The sequence below is a fragment of the Eptatretus burgeri genome, chromosome 12 (genome assembly GCF_056783735.1).
Source record: "Eptatretus burgeri isolate ZD-2024b chromosome 12, Ebu_testis_v1, whole genome shotgun sequence".
In the NCBI taxonomy this organism is placed as follows: domain Eukaryota; kingdom Metazoa; phylum Chordata; class Myxini; order Myxiniformes; family Myxinidae; genus Eptatretus; species Eptatretus burgeri.
In genome coordinates this window covers 29,258,680-29,278,230 of record NC_140972.1, presented here as the reverse complement: position 1 = coordinate 29,278,230, position 19,551 = coordinate 29,258,680, and the positions used below count along the sequence as shown (strand labels likewise).

General features: G+C 47.0%; 2 protein-coding genes across 9 annotated transcripts in view; one reads left to right on the top strand and one right to left on the bottom strand.

Moving 5' to 3' along the window:
- CLN3 (CLN3 lysosomal/endosomal transmembrane protein, battenin) overlaps positions 1-19,551 on the top strand; it is a 75,327-nt gene that overhangs the window by 26,181 nt on the left and 29,595 nt on the right. For all 8 annotated transcript variants that reach the window (XM_085850020.1, XM_085850017.1, XM_085850014.1 and 5 more), the window contains one exon: positions 7,364-7,443. In XM_085850020.1, the coding sequence (XP_085706146.1) occupies positions 7,364-7,443 (80 nt within the window). The remainder of the gene's footprint in view (positions 1-7,363; positions 7,444-19,551) is intronic.
- LOC147015340 (uncharacterized) lies at positions 8,586-18,881 on the bottom strand. Its single transcript, XM_085849181.1, is given in 4 exon segments — positions 8,586-8,657; positions 15,090-16,081; positions 16,084-18,469; positions 18,471-18,881. Coding segments are annotated over 4 exon segments (3,861 nt in total).

Sequence of the window (19,551 nt, the reverse complement as noted above, 5' to 3'; positions counted from 1 at the left end):
AGGGCAGGGGCGTGCCCCTTGTCCAACCAGGAACCTCATCACCTCAGATTGAGACTCCGCCCAGGAGGGCAAGGGCGTGCCCCTTGTCCAATCAGGAAACTCAGCACCTCAGGCTGGCTTTGCCTTAGCAAGATAGAGTGTTTGGCCCCGGCCAATCGGGAGGCCACGACGAGTCGTCCGAGAACGGACCGTCCAATGAGGAGGCGAGTGGCGAAAAAAGGAGGTCTCTCGCGCCTGAACACAAAAAGGAGGGGTGGTCTGGACGAGGAGAGGGAGAGACGGTGTGCTCGTGGCAGCAGCATTCGCGAGTTCAGAGGATCGTGTGCGAGACATCCCTGGTGGGAGAGGCGTTTCAGTCCAGGCAGTTTCGACCTGGCATCCAGGGCCAGTGAGTGGTCATCGACAAGGGCCCTGTAGACGGTCTTGGTTGCGGGTTCGAGTCCCCCCCACCCCCCAAGATCGCGAAGACCACACGAGGTGGACAGGTTCGAGACAAGCCTCAATAAAGACCGCTTTGGGTCCGATTCGTGTGTGTGTGTGTGCGTGTGTGCGTGTGTGCGTGCGTGCGTGTGTGCGTGCGTGCGTGCGTGCGTGCGTGCGCGCGCGCGGTGCCAGTCCGGTAAGTAGGAAATTGTACAAGTGCCGTGCTGTACATACGTGCCTTCTATATTCGGATAACTCTGCCCTACGTGCTCCCCTCATTTCCCTATTGTTAATAAATATCCCCATTTGTGAAATGTATCAGCTCGTTCGTGTCCTTTCCTCCATTGGCTTAGTGTGCTGAGTGTTGGAAAATTAGCAAGGCCGTTGTGCCTCCGTAAGGGGACATTTGGACCGACGGGACTTTGGTGACCGTCCGCTCAGGTCACACGCGGTTCAAGTGCACTAGCGGCTCGTTCCATACGGGTGCGGTCTCGGGTGTGGAGACTCGGTAAATCACCACGTGGATATCTAGGTATTTTGAAAATTGGCAAATAACCCTGTACCATGTGGCAGAAATATTGACGCTTCACGGTCCGATAAGGGACCCGTACTTCTCGGAGTTTTCCGAAAAAGTACGATCTAAATTCCGGGTGATCGGTGGAGTCGACTCTTTGGCTCCATCTCACGGTCGTGCTCGCAGCCGATACCCGGCCCCGTAACATTTGGTGTTCAGGAGCGGGATTCGAACCCCTCCGTCTCCACAAAATTGACGGATCCAGATCAGGAGTGTAGGGAGCGAACCCCCCGTTTTCCCCAACTTACGAGCATTTCTAAATTTGTTCCCAACACGCAACATGTCTCGCCAAGACGAGCTGAGGCAGGTGGGTAGTAGTAGTGTAGTGTAAGAGGAACCAGAGACCCAGGACACCACCCCCATGCAGGAACTTTCCCCGCAACCAAATTCAGAGTCCGAAAGGGGCCCAGGGGCGGCGTATGACACCCCTCCCCCCCCCGCCCCGTCAAACTTCCCTCCCGACCCTTGGCGGATCCGCGCCCGATAATGACGAATCGGCTGCCACAGGGTCGTTTGACATGAGACAGATGTTCGAGGCGTTGATGGTGAAAATGGAAGCGAACAGGCAGGAAATGACCGACAATATGGATGCAAATGCGTGCAATATGCAGGCATTGAGGGGTGATGTACAAGTAACAAATGGCAAAATGGATGAGATGAGGGGCGATATGCAAACGCTAAAGGGTGATATGCAAACACAGCGGGGTAAGATGCAGTGCGTGGGGTTGAACCTCCAGGCAGAGCAAGAGGCAATCAGGGCGGTTGCACGTGACAAAATGTGGATGGTAGATTGCAAGATGGCAGCACCACGTGGCAGAGACACCGAACCGACACGGAGTGTGCAATGTGTCCGGCCCGCGATCAATGCGGGTGAGGTCGGGATGACGAGAGACGCCATCACGATAATTGGGGAGACTGAAATTAATAAACACGGGTAGACGACGGAAATGAAAACAGTGACACAAGGGGAAACGCAGGAATTAAAAGAAATAACAGAGATACGGGAGATAGCTCAAGTGACGGAGACGCAGACATCCAAAGAGGGGAATGAATTGGATGAGGAAATGGACGAGCACACACAGGTAGAGATAGTGAGGGACAATGGGGTTGAGCTTGGGGAATGTGTCGTGACCCGGTGCGAGCAGCAGGATAGCCTCCTTAAGGAACGGGGAGGAAATACGCTCCCTCGAGGCAGATCGCGACGAGGTGAGTCCGATCAGGCCGAACGAGGCAGAGCGGGTGAGTGCTGCGAACGGGTCCACGCGGAGCTTGCGTGGTATGGAGGCCCCAGGATTGCTTGTGGTAGCGCGAATCCCTGATATGAATGTTCCAGTGTGTGTGGTAAAGTGTGAGTGGTACAGGTAAGTATGGTGCAAGTGTCATGGCGTGCATGAGTGCATGCGAGGAAATGGATGATGGACCGCTCCAGACGGGTGTGGCGAGCCTTTTGCATGGTATAAAGCTATATTGGTTACCGCGCCGGGTTCGCGCGACGGCATGTACGAGGTCTGTGGCGCACTTTGCACATGGCCTGCACGGGCACGTCTGCGCGATTGCGATCCGGCCCGGAAACGTTCCACGTCGGACACAAGCCGGCTCCGTGGATGGCTAAAATGGCGGCGAGTGTTGATGGAATTTGGAACACGCGGGTTCCCACGTGGGCGGGGCATCACGTGCTGTTTACCGCGTGTTCTGTTCACGGAACGCGCGGAGCTGGTTTCCGGGACGATGCGTGCGTGCTGCCCTGCACAGGAAACCACGCAGGCTTGGTGCGTGGGTGACGTCATCAGCCCGGACCTCGTGGCGCGAGCTTCAGGCAAACAGCGCACGTTGTTCCGCGTGCGGAATCCCGCGAAAGCGAGCGCTTGTTGCGATGTGCATGGTGATGTCATGGCTGCACGGATCGGCCATCGGAGGGGATGTTGGTATCGCCCATAGGGACGAACGGGCATGCCATAAACCGCCACCATGGTGCTGCAGAGAGAAAAAAAATGCCTCGCTTCCAGTACACAGCCTAAATTGGGCAAAGGAAGCACTAGTTAGCGGGATGGGTTAGTTTAGCGAGACCGGCTTCATGGGGACATGAGTTGTTCCTCATGAAGCCCGTGGAATGGGTTCGTTAGAGGGATTTTAGGATAGATTTAGAAAATGGATTTCGGGAGACACAGACAGACATGGAATGTGGAGTGGGGACGTAGCTTAGCTGCGTAGATTAAATTGAGCGTGCGTTAGAATAAGGGACGACGAGGGAGCACGAGGTAGTTAGAGGAATTTAGTTAGTTAGCAGAGTTTAGTTTAGTTAGCAGAGTGTCAGTATTGGTGTGAATTGAGAAATTAAAAAGAGAAACATAATGAATGAATGTGGGTCAACAGGCCCAAGTGTGAATGCAGTGAATGTGGAATGCATGGTGCAAATGAATGAGTGGGGGGAGGAGTGATTCCCACCCAAGTGACCCTGGGGTCAGTTTAATGTTAGTTAGGGGGTTAGTTAAAGTTACAAAAAGGAGGTCGTTTTGTTGTTGGTGTTGAGAGAAGGCACGATACCCATTTGGAGGGGTGCAGTAGTTATATTGACCAGCTGGGAGCGTGGCTTGGGAAGGTGAGTACCGAATAGTGGGCACCCCGGGCACCGAAGTAGTCGGCCAGAGTAGGCCAAGGGACCGGGATAGCGTACTGGGCACGGGCGACCTGCGGATCGGGACCCAGAGCACCAAAGATGCCACGTGGGCATGGAAGGGAGGCCAACCCCCTTGTTCATAGGGAGCAGGTAGGGTCGGAGACAGCCTCAGGGCCCGGGGGTGCCATCGATAGAGTTCGGCAGAGGGGGAATCCCTGCCAGTTGAGCCACGCTGCCCAGCCATGAAATTGTGTGAGGGCACGAATGAAAATTGGAGGGCTAGGCCCAAATTTATAATGAACACCGACACAGGCGATGGGAATCATGGTTTTTAGAACCGATAGTTTAAGTGACAGGCGTTTTGGAAAGCCCCGGGGTAGTTTAAAGTCAATAAACGCTAGGATAGTTAGGAAATGTACCCCTTCACACCATCCATCCCTTTGCTCTCGGTAGGCCGCTGGACCCACCTTGGGCTAGAGTGCTGAACTCTGTAGGAGGCCATTCTGAAGCTTTGTTGGGCCTCAAGACAGGATGCGAGTCTCTCCTTATTCTCCTCCAGAAAGGGAACGTAGGGGTTGGGAGTAGGCTGGGTTGACAGGATAGGTTAACCGGACAGAGACAATAAAGGGGGTTAGGGAGACGGAATTGTAAAAGAAAAAATAAAGAGGGGTCTAAATTAGTTTTGTGTTACAAATTAAGGGAGTGGGTATGGACAGAGACAGGCAAAGGCGATAGGTTGGGGGGGAGACAGTTGGAATCATGAATCATGATCCTTCACCAAAATGAAGGTGGATACTTCGAGTACAGGTTGTTTCAAAAAAAGTAGACTGTTTAAAGGTTTTAGTAAAGAAAAATTTCAAAAGGTAGCAAGTTCAGTGATACATTTATGGAAAGCATACACCATGGCATTTTCAAATCACTCATCAGACTGCTTGTAATTGACATTTTCAATGTGTGCTCTGCCTGATCTGTTCAAGCAGGCTTTGATCCTGACTGAAATGCTCTACAACACGTCTGCAAGTGGCTGGAGTGGAGGCCTGACAGTTGTCCTCCACCTCCTGATTCAGGCCAGCCAGGGTTCGAGGTTTGTTGACGTAAACCTGACCTTTGGCAGCACCCCAAAAGAAAGATCCCAAGGGATTCAAATCCAGGCTTTGGGGTGCCCTCTCATGCGCTGTGCCCAGGCTGATGAGCGATTTCCAAACAGCTGATGGAGCAATTCAATGGTTTCACCTGCAGTGTGTGGTGGGGCACCGTCTTGCATGAACCATGCAGGTCTGAGTTGGTTTGGAGACTATAGTTGAGTGAGATCAGCGTGGAATCTGCATAAGACCTCAGTCAACGGTGAGCGGTACCACACCACTGTCTTACCATTGGCGTCCTCGAACAAATACAGTCCCAGCATACCCCATCTGGTATTCAATTCACAGAAGCAAGTGGACTTTGGGCCCTTGAGAGACATCTCAGACACTTCCTCAGGAAGCTCAGCACCGCAGAAGATGTCATTGTGATTGTTGATCACCCCATTCAAATGGAAGTGTGCTTCATCACTGAACCACAAGGATTTGATCCAATTTGGTAACTTTCCATTCGGTCACTGAACCAATCACACATTGTTATTCAGCTTGCCATGTCATTCAGAGTTAGTTTATGCCTTACAGATATGATATAGGGGTAGAGCTTGAGTTCAGAAGTGAGAATGCACCACAAGGATGAGGCTGAGATCACCAATTCTCGGGAACACCAACAGTGGGATTTCTTCGGACTTTCGATAGCAGAATGTCTCACAATATCAATGTTTCCTTGGTCCTTGGAAACACTTAGTGGGTGGCAAATGTTGCCTTTATTTTGCTTTTCCATTCTTCCATGTGCTTGGAAGTTTTCCACAAACCGCTGAATGCTCCCATTGGAAAGTCCATCATGCGTGTGAACATGAAAAACTGACAGTATCGTCAGTGCACCTGCACATAGGATTTTGTCTCAAACCACAAAGTCACAATTTTCACTTGTTTCACTGTGAACACCGAAGTTGGCTTAGAGTCCTACTGATTACTTGTTAGAAACGGCATTCCACCACCACCATAACTTGGAAGAGAGAAGGGTATAGCATTAGAAATGACAGAATATCAGGTTGCCTAAATACTCCACTTTTTTGAAACACCCTGTATCTATCTGACAAACCCTCTTTGTATATACTTTCTTAATCCTCTTGAGGAAGTTCAACCATTCAAACTCCTGGGTCCCACGATCAGCCATGACCTTTCTTGGACAAACTACATTTCAAAGTTGGTCTCTACAGCCAGCTGCTGACTGGGCATCCTCTGTCCTACAAAGTCCTTCCTTGGCACACCTGAACTCCGATTCAGCTGAAGGCCTTCATCAACAGCTTGATGGAGGGCTGCTTTCCCCTCTTGGCTGCCTCCCTTGCCTCACACCTTGCTCAGCTTGATGCCATGCAAACTGAGGTCTTTAAGATTATTGGACTCTCCCTTGATGAAGCTGAGTCTATGGGCCAATCACTTCGCCATCTCGGGCAGGTCAGTGGTCTCTTTATCTTCTACCGCCTCCTTTCTGGTCTTCCACCCTCTGCTCTTTCCGTGCTTTGTCCCACCCAAGTTTCTGCAGGGCACACATAGTTCATCATCAACCCCTTTCTGGTGGAACTACCTAAATCTGGGATCACTGCTCACCTCCACTCATTTGTTCACCTCTTTTCCCACCTGTGGAACAAACCTCCATATTCTCTTCAATCTCACTCTTCCCTCCAGATCTTCAAGATAGATGCTCACTACCATCTCAGATCATCCCCAATCCCAAAGTATGATCTTTTCCACCCTCATTTACCCCAATCATAAGTCCTCCTCATTCCAAATTTGCAGTTTTCCCTCTTTGGAATTTCCTTCTGTTTCCATCTTGTCCACCCCATGCATCATCTCATATCCTCCCCTCCCCCTCCCCTCATTCCTCCCCTCACCTATTGTTTGGTCGTCTCCCTCTGTCTTGGCCTTCAACTTTGCTGTTGGTGTTTCTCTTTCTCTTTCTCTTTCTCTTTCTCTTTCTCTTTCTCTCTCCACTGTTCCTTTTGCATCCTGTTTTTGTCTGTTGCATCCTGATCCGGTCAGTATACGAGCTCTTCCACAAGCCTTGACTATGTATCCAAAAAAATCTACCACAATGAGGCACAATCATAAAGCCTCACCTCAGATTTCTGGATCCCTCCCAACCCACCTCTGATCGTACTCTCCCTCTGCTCTCTCAGTCCTCCAACTCACCCCCTCCAATGTCCTTATCCCCTCAAACCCTCCCACACCCCTCATCAGAGCACGACGTCCCTTTACTCCAAAGACAGGCCAATTCTCAAATTTACCATCTCTGCACCTCATTTACCATGGCAGGCAGTAAGCAAAATCAACCCTCAGCTGATAAAATCCATTGTACATCTTCTCTGCCGATGCAGACAGGCATTTGCCCTCAGAGACTACTCCATTATAACAAAATTGTTCAGATTAATCCTTCTGAAAAGGTGGCCCTTTTTTGGTTTTGTTTCTTAAATTGTTGACGGTTATTTTTTGAACGGTTTTGCAGAACAAAGAGCAAACATGATTTTGGAATTTTTATTTATTTATACGAGCATGTACCTTGACCACATAATGCATGCACCAAATTGTTTACTCTCCGTGTATACAATGGATCGATTGTGTTTAATTTCAAAATTCTGCTAAAATTGTGTCCTTTTGTTTCACCCGCAGGTATTATTACTTGCTGACGTCCTACCAACACTGATTATAAAAAGCACAGCACCATTATTTTTACATCATGTCCCATACAGGTAATCAATGTTTCGAATGTTTAGTTTCTTACGAATGATTTATTTTGACGAATATCTCTGTAAATATGGATAGGTAGGCTCTTAAACAACTCGGTGAAAAGACACCACAAAGGTAGCCACACCACATAGAGGCAGTACCAAACTTTGTATCAATTGCATAGTGTCAGACAAGTTACGTGAGTTGCATCATGCAGTTTGCATGTTGCCTGAGAAAGCGATGGATTTTAAGGAATATCAATAACCACAACTTTCTGGTTGATTCATGCTCTAAGTTAATGTTTAATTTATTGAGCCTGAAATCACCCCAAAAATTACAACTAGCTTGCTTGCACATCATCACTGGATGTTTTAATCAGAATTTTCAGCAATAATATGATGCACTTTATCAATCGCAACCCAATGTGGTGGCCAAGCTATATTTATCTTTCATTTTCCACTCTTCGCCCCTTTCTCAGGATGTGTTTTCACTCTTCCATTCTATCAGGTACTATATCCCTTAATAAATAATCCTGAAAATTAATTGTGAATTAATAACTGTGTATTTCTTTACTGTCCCATTACTTTGGTAAAATAGTCTCCAATATGGTTACTTTAAGCTGCATTGTAAAATACTAATTTTCAGGATTATTGATTAAGGGATATAATCATGAAAATTATTATTTTACAACACAGTTTCAAGTAACCATATGATAGACTGTTTTAACAAAAGTAATGGGACAGGAAAGAAATATTCAGTTATTAATTCACAACTTTTTATCGGATATCATTTTCATGAACACTGTATCAAATGTTGTCGATAATGGGTGTTATCTTGTACCATTCCTTCTTCAGAGCAAGTGCAAGTTCAGTGGTGGATTGTGCCCTATTAGCTCTGGTCCTCAGGTGGTGTTCCATGATGTTCCACAGTAGTTCGATTTGAATTGAGTCGGCGGGGTTATGCGCTGGTCTTTGCAAATTTTCAACATATTTGTCTTCAAACCAATTCTTAACAGACATACTGTACAAGAACAATGTGTGTTGCAGACTAAAGGGCCCTTGTATTGTATCAGTGCAATGTTCAAAATGTCACAATAAGACATTGTTATAAAGCATGGTCTGGAGAAAGTAGGCACAGTTACACGTGCAGGTTTGGAGATTTAAATTCAAGTTTTGATGTTCAGTCCCATTACTTTTGGTGATATTGTGCAAGTGCAAAGCTCATATAAAAATGCAGCCTGTTAATATGGGGAAGGGTCTGTTGCTTAAATAACAATAATCTCCAACATTTGCTTTCCCATCAACATCCAACCACGATACATTGATCCAGTTTTAATGTTGAATGACAGTAATCCTCTACTTACATGCAAGGGTCTAAAATACTGTTACAGATCTGGAAACCATATGCATTCAAACATACAGATGTCCCAAAAGTCAGTTATTTCGTTAAGTACATGTGAAGACAGGTCCCTTCCTTTTCTCTCGTGGGAGAATCAAAGGTGTGCGTTGCGATGTCGTTTTAGGTAGGTTATTTAATCTTTACATCCAACAACCATCCCATCCCCCATCACGATCCACTACCCACCCGCTATCTACTTGCAGCCTGACTTGCTGAGGCAAGATCTTGCAGCCGTTCCTTGCCGTTTCCACAAACGTTCCTTTTTAACGTTGTAACTCTTGCACGACGACCTTTTCAACGTTGTAACTTGCTCGACGAGTGCAAACATGCGTGGAAGGGGGGAGGGGTGGGTTTTTCCCCCAACAAGGCTGAGACCCTGCCCAGAAGGAGCGGATCCGTGGAGGCCCTGTCCAAATAGGGTGGACAGTGACGTCTGTTCCACCGAGCCCCCGCCCCATTGGGGGAGGTCCATAAAAAGACGACACCATCCTCAGTCTTGAGGGGAGTTCTTTGGAGGAGTGAGTTGGTTAGCTGGAGTTAGTCGTGTGTTCTGAGCTGGAGTCTGAGTTCAGTTCACTTCAGAAGGAGTTCAGCTCTGCGTGGGGCATTCGAGGGCATTCGTTGGAGGTTTATTGGAGACGGGGCATTCGTTGCTGGAGTCTGGGGCGTTCGGGGAAGCTTTGCTGGGTCCTGTCCGTGACCCTGACCCCCGCCCTGGGACTCCGACTACTCCTCTCAAGTTCCTCCGCGGACATGAGCCCCACGCGTGTGACTGGGCCGGGCTGCACGGCCATTGGCAGGTGCCGCACCATGGAGCACCCCCATCCCTCCAACGTGCAGGTACCCCGCCGAACCGCGACCCCAGCTCATCTCTCTCGCTGGCTGCGGGGGTCATAATAAAACACCTGGGTTTTATTTTCGTCTGTGTGTGTGGCGCCGTCTCTTAAGTAGAACTAATTAAGTGCTTATTTCTGATCATTGTGAATTCTTTCTTGTATATTCCACGATAAGTCTTGCTCTGTGTCCTTATTGTAAATAAACCATGATTAAAAATGTTCCCAGTTCGTTTCCATCCTTTCTTTCATTGGTCCAGCATGGTTCGGATCTGAGTTTTGGCCGGGTCTTTGTTCCCGTTAATCTGCTCATCCTAGCCGGCACGGCTTTGGCAGTTCCGCTCGACTGCTCCCGAACCGGAGTTGGTAGTCGGTAGTTGGAACTCTACCGCAGCCAGAAGAGTGACCCAGTTCGAGCAAGATGTGCCGAGGGCGTGGTTCCCCGGTAGACGACACCGCTTGGTTAATTAGGTAAATTGGTTCTAGACAAAAATAGCCTGGTGTTGGCGTAGTGGTTAGGGTAGCGGCTTGGGATCCAAAAGGTCCTGAGTTCACTCCCCGTTGGCCGCTTGAATTAATACACACCAGGAGGTTGACTCAGCCTATCATCCTTCCGAGGTTGGCGAAGTGAGTACCAGTGTACTGGGCCCGGTGTATGCCCCAGTTAGAATAGGTGTACCATATCCCTGTGTCGTAAGAGGCGACCAGGGTTGCGTCAGGAAGGGCATCCAGCATAAAACCTGTGCCAAATCATTATGCGGATCATAACGGATGATCCGCTGTGGCGACCCCTAACGGGAGCAGCCGAAAGAAGAAGAAGAACATTCTAGACAAAAAGACCCTATACTACTCTACGCGGTGGAGGTATAGGCGTCCACGGTCAGTTAAGCGACCCGCCGCCTCACGGAGTTATCCAGAGCGACTGCCTACAATTCTGGGGAGTCTGGTGGGAGACGACGTAACCTCCCCCACCTAGTGGTCGTTCTCGCCACCGGACCTCTGGCCTGCAACAATACATATTTTCTTGAGAAAAATATAATTTCACTTTATCAGTTCACAAAATGGAAAAGCAGAGGAGCATGAAAGCACACCAACAACATGAAAATCATACAATATGCCGCTGTAACTGAACACGAGCCTGGTGTTGGCTTCGTGGTTAGGGTGGCAGCTTGCGATCCTAGGGCCCTGAGTTCAAGCCCCATTGGCCACTGAATTAAAATACACTCAGGAGGTTGACTCAGCCTGTCATCCTTCCGAGGTCGGCAAAATGAGCACCAGTGTACTGGTAAGGGGGACACTGCATCAGCGGCATAGCCACGTCCCAACCAATGATGCAACCAGCAGCCACAGGCTGCACTCGATAGAGAGAGACTGAACACGTGTAAAGCTTTTATGATAATGGAGCATGTGGTACACTTTTGTGTTCCTGTCTTTCCACAACAATTTAGGATGGATAACTTTATACCACCCACAATGTATAAAACATTAAAAAGACTAATTTGTTGGATGTATAGAATTTGACTTTAACAAATTTGTCAACTGCCTGGAGCTTTTTTACTTGAGCTTTGTCAATTTATTTTTTATTTTAAAATTAATTTCTGCTGATCTAAAATCACCCACAAATGTGAATTTGAACATCAATCATAGGTGAATACGAGTCTTTCATTGAATAGGGTAATGCCCTCCTGCCTACTCACAATTAGTTTCTGCTTCTGCAGTTTGCTGTGTATCAAATTATACAAGCAATGATAATGAAAAATAGGAGCAACACCCCTGGGCACTCACCTTGTGGAATAATGATACTGAGGAGGAAGTCGATATGAGACGGAATCAACAAAATGTACCAATGAACCAATGTTGCAGCAAATACCTATTTGGGGGGGCAACCCCCCCTCCACCGTTGTAAATCCCCTTCAACCCCATTTATTTATTTTAAATAGCATGAACAAATTTTGGTACATCACGGGTGATGAAGGTTGTGGTCAAGTTTCATCGAAATTGTGTGTACTTTCAGAGAAGAAAGCAACTGCATGTTTGGGGGGGGGGGAGGGCAACCCCTATTTTCACCCCCCTGAGATCCCAGTTATTTAGTTGTTTTTTTAATATCATGAACAAACTTTGGTCCATCACTTGTGATGAAGGTTGTGGTCAAGTTTCATTGAAATTGTATGTAGTTTCAGAGAAGAAGTTGCATACGTTTATGGATGGACAGACGGACTAACTGACTGACTGACACGCCATCCCAAAAGCTCCCGTTAACTACATTCCAGGTAAGACTCTTTAATGAGTTATTCATTAGCTTGCGGTAATTCCCAAGCAGTCTATTATGTGCAATGCCAGTGTTGATCCACAAGCATATTTTGCCACTATGGAGATGTACATTTTTTTAAAGTTTAGATAACAGGTTTTAAAAGCAAACTAATAGTGGCGCCACACAGCTCAAATATTCAAAAGAATTGTGCACTAAGTGATAAAAGCACAAAATTCGGCACACTTGTAGAAAGACATATTATGAAGCGATTTGGATATTTGGCCACCACAGATTTAGCCTCTGAGGGCTGTGGCAGCCATTTTACAAAATGGCGGCCAGGTGACATTAAAATGGCTACCAGAGGAATTAAAATGGCTCGGGCTTCTACATTTGTGGAACGATTTCATCGTTTATAGGGGTCTAATGGATGCGCCTCACCGAGTACTACAAACGTATGGGAGCAGATTTTCGAAATTTTGAAGGGGGGAAAACCCTTTTTTGGGGAAATTTTTCAAATCATTGTGGCTTCTACGTTTATACTTCGGTGACAACTATCACTGTGCCTATATATGCGACTAATGAGGCTCTACAAAATAGCAGTTAACGATTTTCGCGTTTTTTTAAGGGGGGGGAGGGGGGGAGAAAAATAGAAAAATCGCTCTGGGCCCTACTACATTTATGTTTTTTTTTAAGAAAGTCTGCGCCACCACGTAAAGGGTCACCCAACTGGTTGGCCCCCCCACATGGCAGCAGGAAGACCGAACTATAGCTAAGCTGCCCGGGGGGGGGGCGCTACTCCCCCAACTATTTGTTGGACTAAACTAGCTAACCTAACCCTAACCTATAGTCCAACCTATAGCCCTGCGGGTGACATAATTACATAACAAGCGTAAAATAAATGACAATGAAAAAGTGTATAAGAATAAACATTCCTGGAAATATATCATCAACAACAACTGACTAAAATATGATCTAAAAATGACCAAACATCCACCCACCCCGAGGCTTCTATTAAATTATTAAAAGTTAAATGCATGGTGTATTTACAAAAGAAATACAAAATAATTTACTCAAGAAATCCAAAATTCCACATAATACATTTCAATGACATGATGTTGCAGTGATATGATGAAAAACTCAAAATTAAAAGTAGAAATGTCTAGTTTTGGGTGCACTCCCCCTCACACTGGCACAGAGCAGTACATTCAAGTGCAGCCTTTTTGCACTTGCAACGATTCACACAACCCTTCTTACATTTACATGACAGCAGTTCACGGCAAGTTTGGGCTGCTTGTGGTAATCTTGTCCAGTGGGGCTCATGCAGCCCCTCCTCACTTTTGGTCCACCCCCAGCTGGTTAAGGCCCGGTCACACCTTGACGTTTTAGCCAGCGATGGCAACGTGTTAAAATGTATGTAAAACGCTGGCTTACGTTAAACTTTTGATGTTTTTTTTTAAAGATTCGGACGTATTCATAGCGACTTGGTCTTATGTGTAACGCATTGGTAACTACACAGAACGTTTCGTTGTGTTATAGATAACTTATACCAACGAATGCTGAACCTGTTGTCGGCCTACACAACCGATGCCCAATGATAGTCTAACTCAGGCATAGCGCGTTGCACGGATCGCCGACGATGTCGTGACGTAGCCTATTAAAAGGCTGACGCACAACGATTCAAATCATAACTGCCGTAGAAATGGAAGGGTCAAAATCGCGGTCACACCTTGGCGATCTTGCCAGCGTATGCCGACCTAAGAAAAATGTGTCTAAAACGTTGGGGGCACGTCGAATACGGCATGGGTAAGTTTGGTATACGTGAATAGAACGCTAAATACGCTATCATAAGTCGTAGTAAGTAGAGTACGTCAAGAAATTTTGAACATGTTCAAAATTTTACGACGTACTCGGCGTATGACACACGTTCCGCATGCGATGGGGATAAGTTTTACACACGATATGTGGACGCTTACACACGTCCACAAAGGCTACTTATAAGCTACTCATAAGTCGAAACACGTCGTGGTAATGTCTTTTTTACGCGAAACTTATTTCTAACTTGTGTTTGACGTGCTTTGAACCAATTCTTTACGTAGTCCCAACACACATCGACGTATGTAGACGTATTCCAATGACGTCTTCCGGTCGACAAAAAAAAAAAAAAATGAATGTGTTTCTCGCTTACAACTGCCATATAAAGACGTGTTCCCAGCGGTTTTGGGAATTGGTATATAAAAATGGTGTTCATAAAAGGGGAACCCAACAGTGTTTTCGAGTTCCTTTTTGAGTTGATGTCCATGTCATCAGTATCAGTATCAGTATTAGTAGTAGTTTGTTCATGTTGGCAGTAGTAGGTGGGTGTGAGGGGGAGGGTGTGGGTTATGATGGATCGTCCTTGCGTCCGCGTGTCCACGGGTAGGTTCATAGGCTGCCACTCAACGATTTAAATGGCTGCATCTCCACTATTGAAAGTAGACGCTTGCGCTCAACAATTGGATTTTTTTTACACTCAACGACTTTGAAATGGTACCACTCAGCTAGTTTCATTGTTTACAATGAACGATTTAAATTGCTGTCACTCGCGTTTTTTTTTTTTTTTTTTTTTTTTTTTTTTTTTTTTGACGCTGGGGTTTGGAAATTTGAAGCGTTTCTTCTGAACGTGTTAAAACGCTCAAACTCGACTATTTTAAATAGACACTGCCGATAGACAATTGGAATCATAGCCAAGCTAGACATCGAAGTGTGAACATCCTCGTCATGCCGAAGAAAAGTTTGAAGAATGCTGCAAATAAGTGTCCTGGCCGTGGCCGTGGATGCTGACACAAGGACGATCCATTATACCGACGTCTTTCAGCCTATGAGTAACTTAAAAGTAACGTCTGTCGATGTGTGTCAACGATCGCAGACCGTGCCTACAACTTGTGGCCAGCGTAGCGGAACGTGTGAGTCATACGCCGGCATACGTCGTGAAATTTCAAGCATGTAAATATTTGAGGACAACCGAAAAGTACAACGTTTAAAGCCAACGTACAACGACTTATGGCAACGTACTACGACGTATGCCAGCGTGCTCTTAATGTTATCAAAACTTACCCATAACGTATTCAACGTTTGCCAGCGTTTTAGAAAAAAAATTCAAAAATCGGCATACGTTGGCTAAAACGTCAAGGTGTGACCGGGCCTTTACCGGCGGCAGCTCTGGTGTAGGGAGCAACACCTGGCCCCATACATGACGTCCCTGGTAGGCTGCCCTCTTAACGTGCTCTTCCAGAGCGGCCTTGGTTGGAGGAATCAACTCCACATTGTTCTTCCTTGCGAAAAGTTTCTTGCGTACCTTGTCAATGTCTGTGCATGGACTTGTTCTGTCATACAGGAGGATGACAAATCTCTCAATGGTGTGCATGACCTCTTCTGGTATGTCACTTGGTGCAGATGACAACTTCAACAGTGCTTCGGTCAACTCCGGCAACACATTCCAGACTGCCCATGCAGTCTTCTTCCCATGACTTGCAAAACTTGACACAGTGTCATACCCTGTCAGAGAATGGAACATCGTAAGTGCTTGTGCTTTATCTGGCCCCAGTCCAGCTGCTATTTCATGGGCTGCCAGGTATCGGAACCCTTTTCCAGTTCCGAATGCAATCCACAGTTCATTTTCTGGCTGCAGATTCTGGACAACCGAGACAGCCAATACTACAACATCTGTGTCAACCGTTCTGATCATGATTTTGTTGTGGCCATGGCGGAATGCATGAGATACATGAAGCAGCATTCGACTGTCGGCTTCCTCGTGGGTACATGGGGCCAGCGAAGACAGTGGAGGCTTGCTGCAGACTTCTTCTCCATCAGTGACGACGAGTTGCTTGTCTTTCAGGTTAAACCACAGGAGGAGAGCTTCTGACAGGATCTTGAACAACTGTGTCTTGTTGGTGTCTACTCGAAGAAAGTTCTGCCAGTTTCTGGGTATGGCTCCTTTTGCTACCACACATCTGCGCACTCCTTTACCACGCTTTGCTCTTGCACTAGCTTTGAGTGAGTCAGCTATGTAGGTGTCCCATACCAGGTCCAGGCGTGATGAAGATTGAAGCCTTGTAGACATGTAAGGGATAAAGATATCTTGTGCATACTCTCTGAAGTTCTTGCATGCAGCAGGCTTTAGCATCTGCACAATGGCTGCTCATCAATGACTATACTGGTGGTGGTAGGAGCCTCTAACCTTGCATCTGAGATCTCTTCAAAGCATGTGAGTAGGTCGCTTTTTGTACCTAAGCGGAGACTCCATCCATCGGACAGTGCTGGAGGGCATGCCTGATTTTCATGGCGAAAGAACTCGTCCAGGTTTCCATCCCTCGTCTGACAGCTGATGTAGAGCCGTGAGATGAGTTGAGCATTGTTCTTGAGGCAAGTGAGCTTATGCTTCTCCTTGCTCACGTTCCTTCTTGGTTGAGCCTTGAACACTTTGAGCTTATTTCGGTGAATTGTGTCAGCAACTGGCTTGGTTCTTTCAACAAGGCAATCCCTGGAGAAAGCCTGGAACTGCTTTAGGCCAATCTCCCTTACCTTTCTGACTGCCTCAATTGCAGGAGAACCAACAATTTCTTTGGTATCAAGAGCAACGAGATCTGGGCTGTCTTCCTCAAAGGGGTTCCCAAGCTCTTCCATGACTTTGACTAGTGACCGGACATCTTCAGTGAATGAGGCTTGGACACTGGTCGTCTGGTCATGGTGGCGTATGTTGTCTTCTCTTCCAGAGTGCTGGTTTCCATGTTGAAACTCCTCTATGACCCTCGCCACTTCCGGCCCAGCGATCATCCAACACCTTAAAGCAGCTGGGTTATCAGTGAGGCCAACTGCCCCACCATCTCCTTTGATGCAGGCATTGTTCTGCTTGTGTGCCTGGTCTATTGGGATTGATGAGATCTTCTTTGTCTTTTGTACCGTGAAGCTACCTTCTCGAAACTTTCTGGCTACTTCTGGGTGCCTTTCAGGAAGTTCAGTCATGTCCTTCAAGTGAACTGGAATCCACCTGGCATAGTTCATGTGGTCCATGGCATGGAACCAACAGGCCAATTCTGTCAGGGCATCAAGGTACATAGTGAACGATGCTTGTCGCAGAGAACGTACATACACATTCAACAACAACTCCAATTGCAACACAATTGACCAGTACTGGAACTGGGGAATTTCCTCTCCTCTCTGATAGCACCAATCTTCAAAACAAAGCTGATGTTCTCTGTCATTATCTTCTCTCTTGCAATAATGGTCATAGGCTCGATGTTGCAGGATGTGCAGTGCAGCAGCAGTAACCTGATGGGCTCTCCTTGTGCGGGTGACATCTGATGCCCGCAGGAAAGACTCGGCTGTTCCAGGTGTGGTAATCTCGGCTTGCACCAGTGTCTGCACCCACCCACTACCATCCAGCCAGTCTCCCAGTGTTTTGAGGGCAGCCATGTCGATATGGAGACCACCAAATTGCACGACAACCTTATCTTCACCATATTTCTCTAGCCACTTCCACTGAATTTGCTTTGCCAAGGCAAATAGTGGCTGATCGAATGTGACCACTGGTGTTTGTCCTGGATTCAGATGTTCAACAGCAGTCTTCACGACATCTATGGAGTGGCGGATCATGGCCACTGTGTGGGCACTGTCCTGGAACATGGGAAGCAGGGTGGTGGGGCAGATTGGTCTAACTTCTGGTGGCTGGCGGCTGGCATGGAAAGCGGCCCAAGATATGTTCTCACCTCCCTCATCATTTCCGTCTACGACCTGCCTTGCATTGTGTAGCCAGAGATATTCTTCCTCAGTATGCTTTTTAGCCTCTCTGTCAAGTGATGTCACCCTAGCATCAGGGACAGGCACATTCTTGACAATGCTGGTTACAGGAGGCACGTCAGTGTAGCACTGTGGCAGCTGGCGGATGAACGTGCTTGTATCCCCAGTTCCTCCAGTTACGACTATGGATCGATCCACACCTTCTCCCATGAAACTGGGATGTTGGATCAGTGAGATAGCTGTGCCATGGAAGGAGGACTTTGCTGTTGTTGAACTCTGATTGTGATCTATATTGTCTACTGCAGCAGTAGTAAAAACTTTTCCACGCATCTTGGGCGGGCAGACAACTTGCTCCAAGTGAAACTGCTCGCAGACACAGTTCCCCATCTGCGCTGTGAGGTGGAGGACATGATCATACGAGATGCTCATGCCAACATGTGCCAGCCTATCCACCAGTTCCTTCTTGCACGTGTGGGCGTGTAACATCATCCCCACATATATTGGAAGAGGCGTTTCTTGCGCAGGGCTATGCCGTACAGTGGAGGATGGTGAGGTGCTTTGCATACGCTTGTGTTTTACGCTGTTGAACTTCACAATTTGAGCAATGGTAACTGTTGCATTGCTTGTGTCTGTCATCTGGTCCTTGATGCTGGGTCGCTCTAAGACCATGCTGACCAGGCCAAGCAGCATTTGTGGCACAGACTCTTTCTGGCATCCTTCAGGGAACCCAATGAAAGGCTTGGCTTCTCCAAACATGTGGTGGCGCACGACTTTTGCAGCACGTGCAAGATGGGATAGCATCATTGTCGCTGTCCATTTCACACGCTTCAGCAATAGCATCGCCAACATCTTCTCGAAATGCCAACAGGATGTCTCTTCCCTTGCTGTGTGATTGCATGTCAGGGAACTGGGCAAGGAGTCTCTGCTTGAGACGTGTGGAATGTACCCTTGTGTTGCTCCTGACGCCTAGCTGTTCAATTCTTGACTGGTATAGTTGAGCCAGTTCTGCTAACTTGAAAACTGGCGCCGTCTCCTCATCCTGTCTGGTCTCTTCAATAAAGAGCACAAGTTCAGCAAAAGCTACTCTTGACAGCTCTTTCTCTGGTTCAGTTTCCCCTGGCGCTTCAGAAGATTGGGCTGCTCTGGCACGATTATATAACCCTGACAAGCATTTGGCATGGTACTTAGCTTCCAGGGCCACCATGTCCCAGCACTGAGTTTTCAAAGTAGGGCACTTAGTCTGGCAGATATGTGAAAAAAATGTGCCTTTAGTGATACAAGCATGAAATTTGGCACACTGCTAGGGCAGTATCTTACAAAGATTTTTGGATATAAGGACATTCCAGATTCTTCCCAGAGCCAAAATGGTGGCCATTTTACAAAATAGCCGATTTTGTGTTGTACAAGGAGGATACGTATGGATACAACTATATTTAAGAAGCATACCAGTGGTTTTATTTAACTAAATATAGATTCTAGCAAATAAGAAATAGCAAATAAAGGTGACAAAGCATGAATAAACCATTTATTTGGTCATTTTTTGGTGCATTTTTGCACTTTTGGACGGTTTTCTACAACAAACTCTTCAAAAAAACTGTTATCAAGCACCATGGAATGACTGTTGTTCATTTAACACTCTTGAACTCAGAGGAAGTGCTTCTGTTTGATCCTAACATCAACTTACAGAGTCAAAATTATTCAGTGGAACCTCTAGATCCAGGTAACAGAGTCTACTATGATGCATGGATACATGTGTACATGTTACATAATTATCATCTGTGATCTCTCTTGTCCCAGTTCTACTCTCTTGTACACTCCCCACCACAGTGACATAGAACTGTGCACTGGAGTGCAGCCTTGACACACTTGCACTG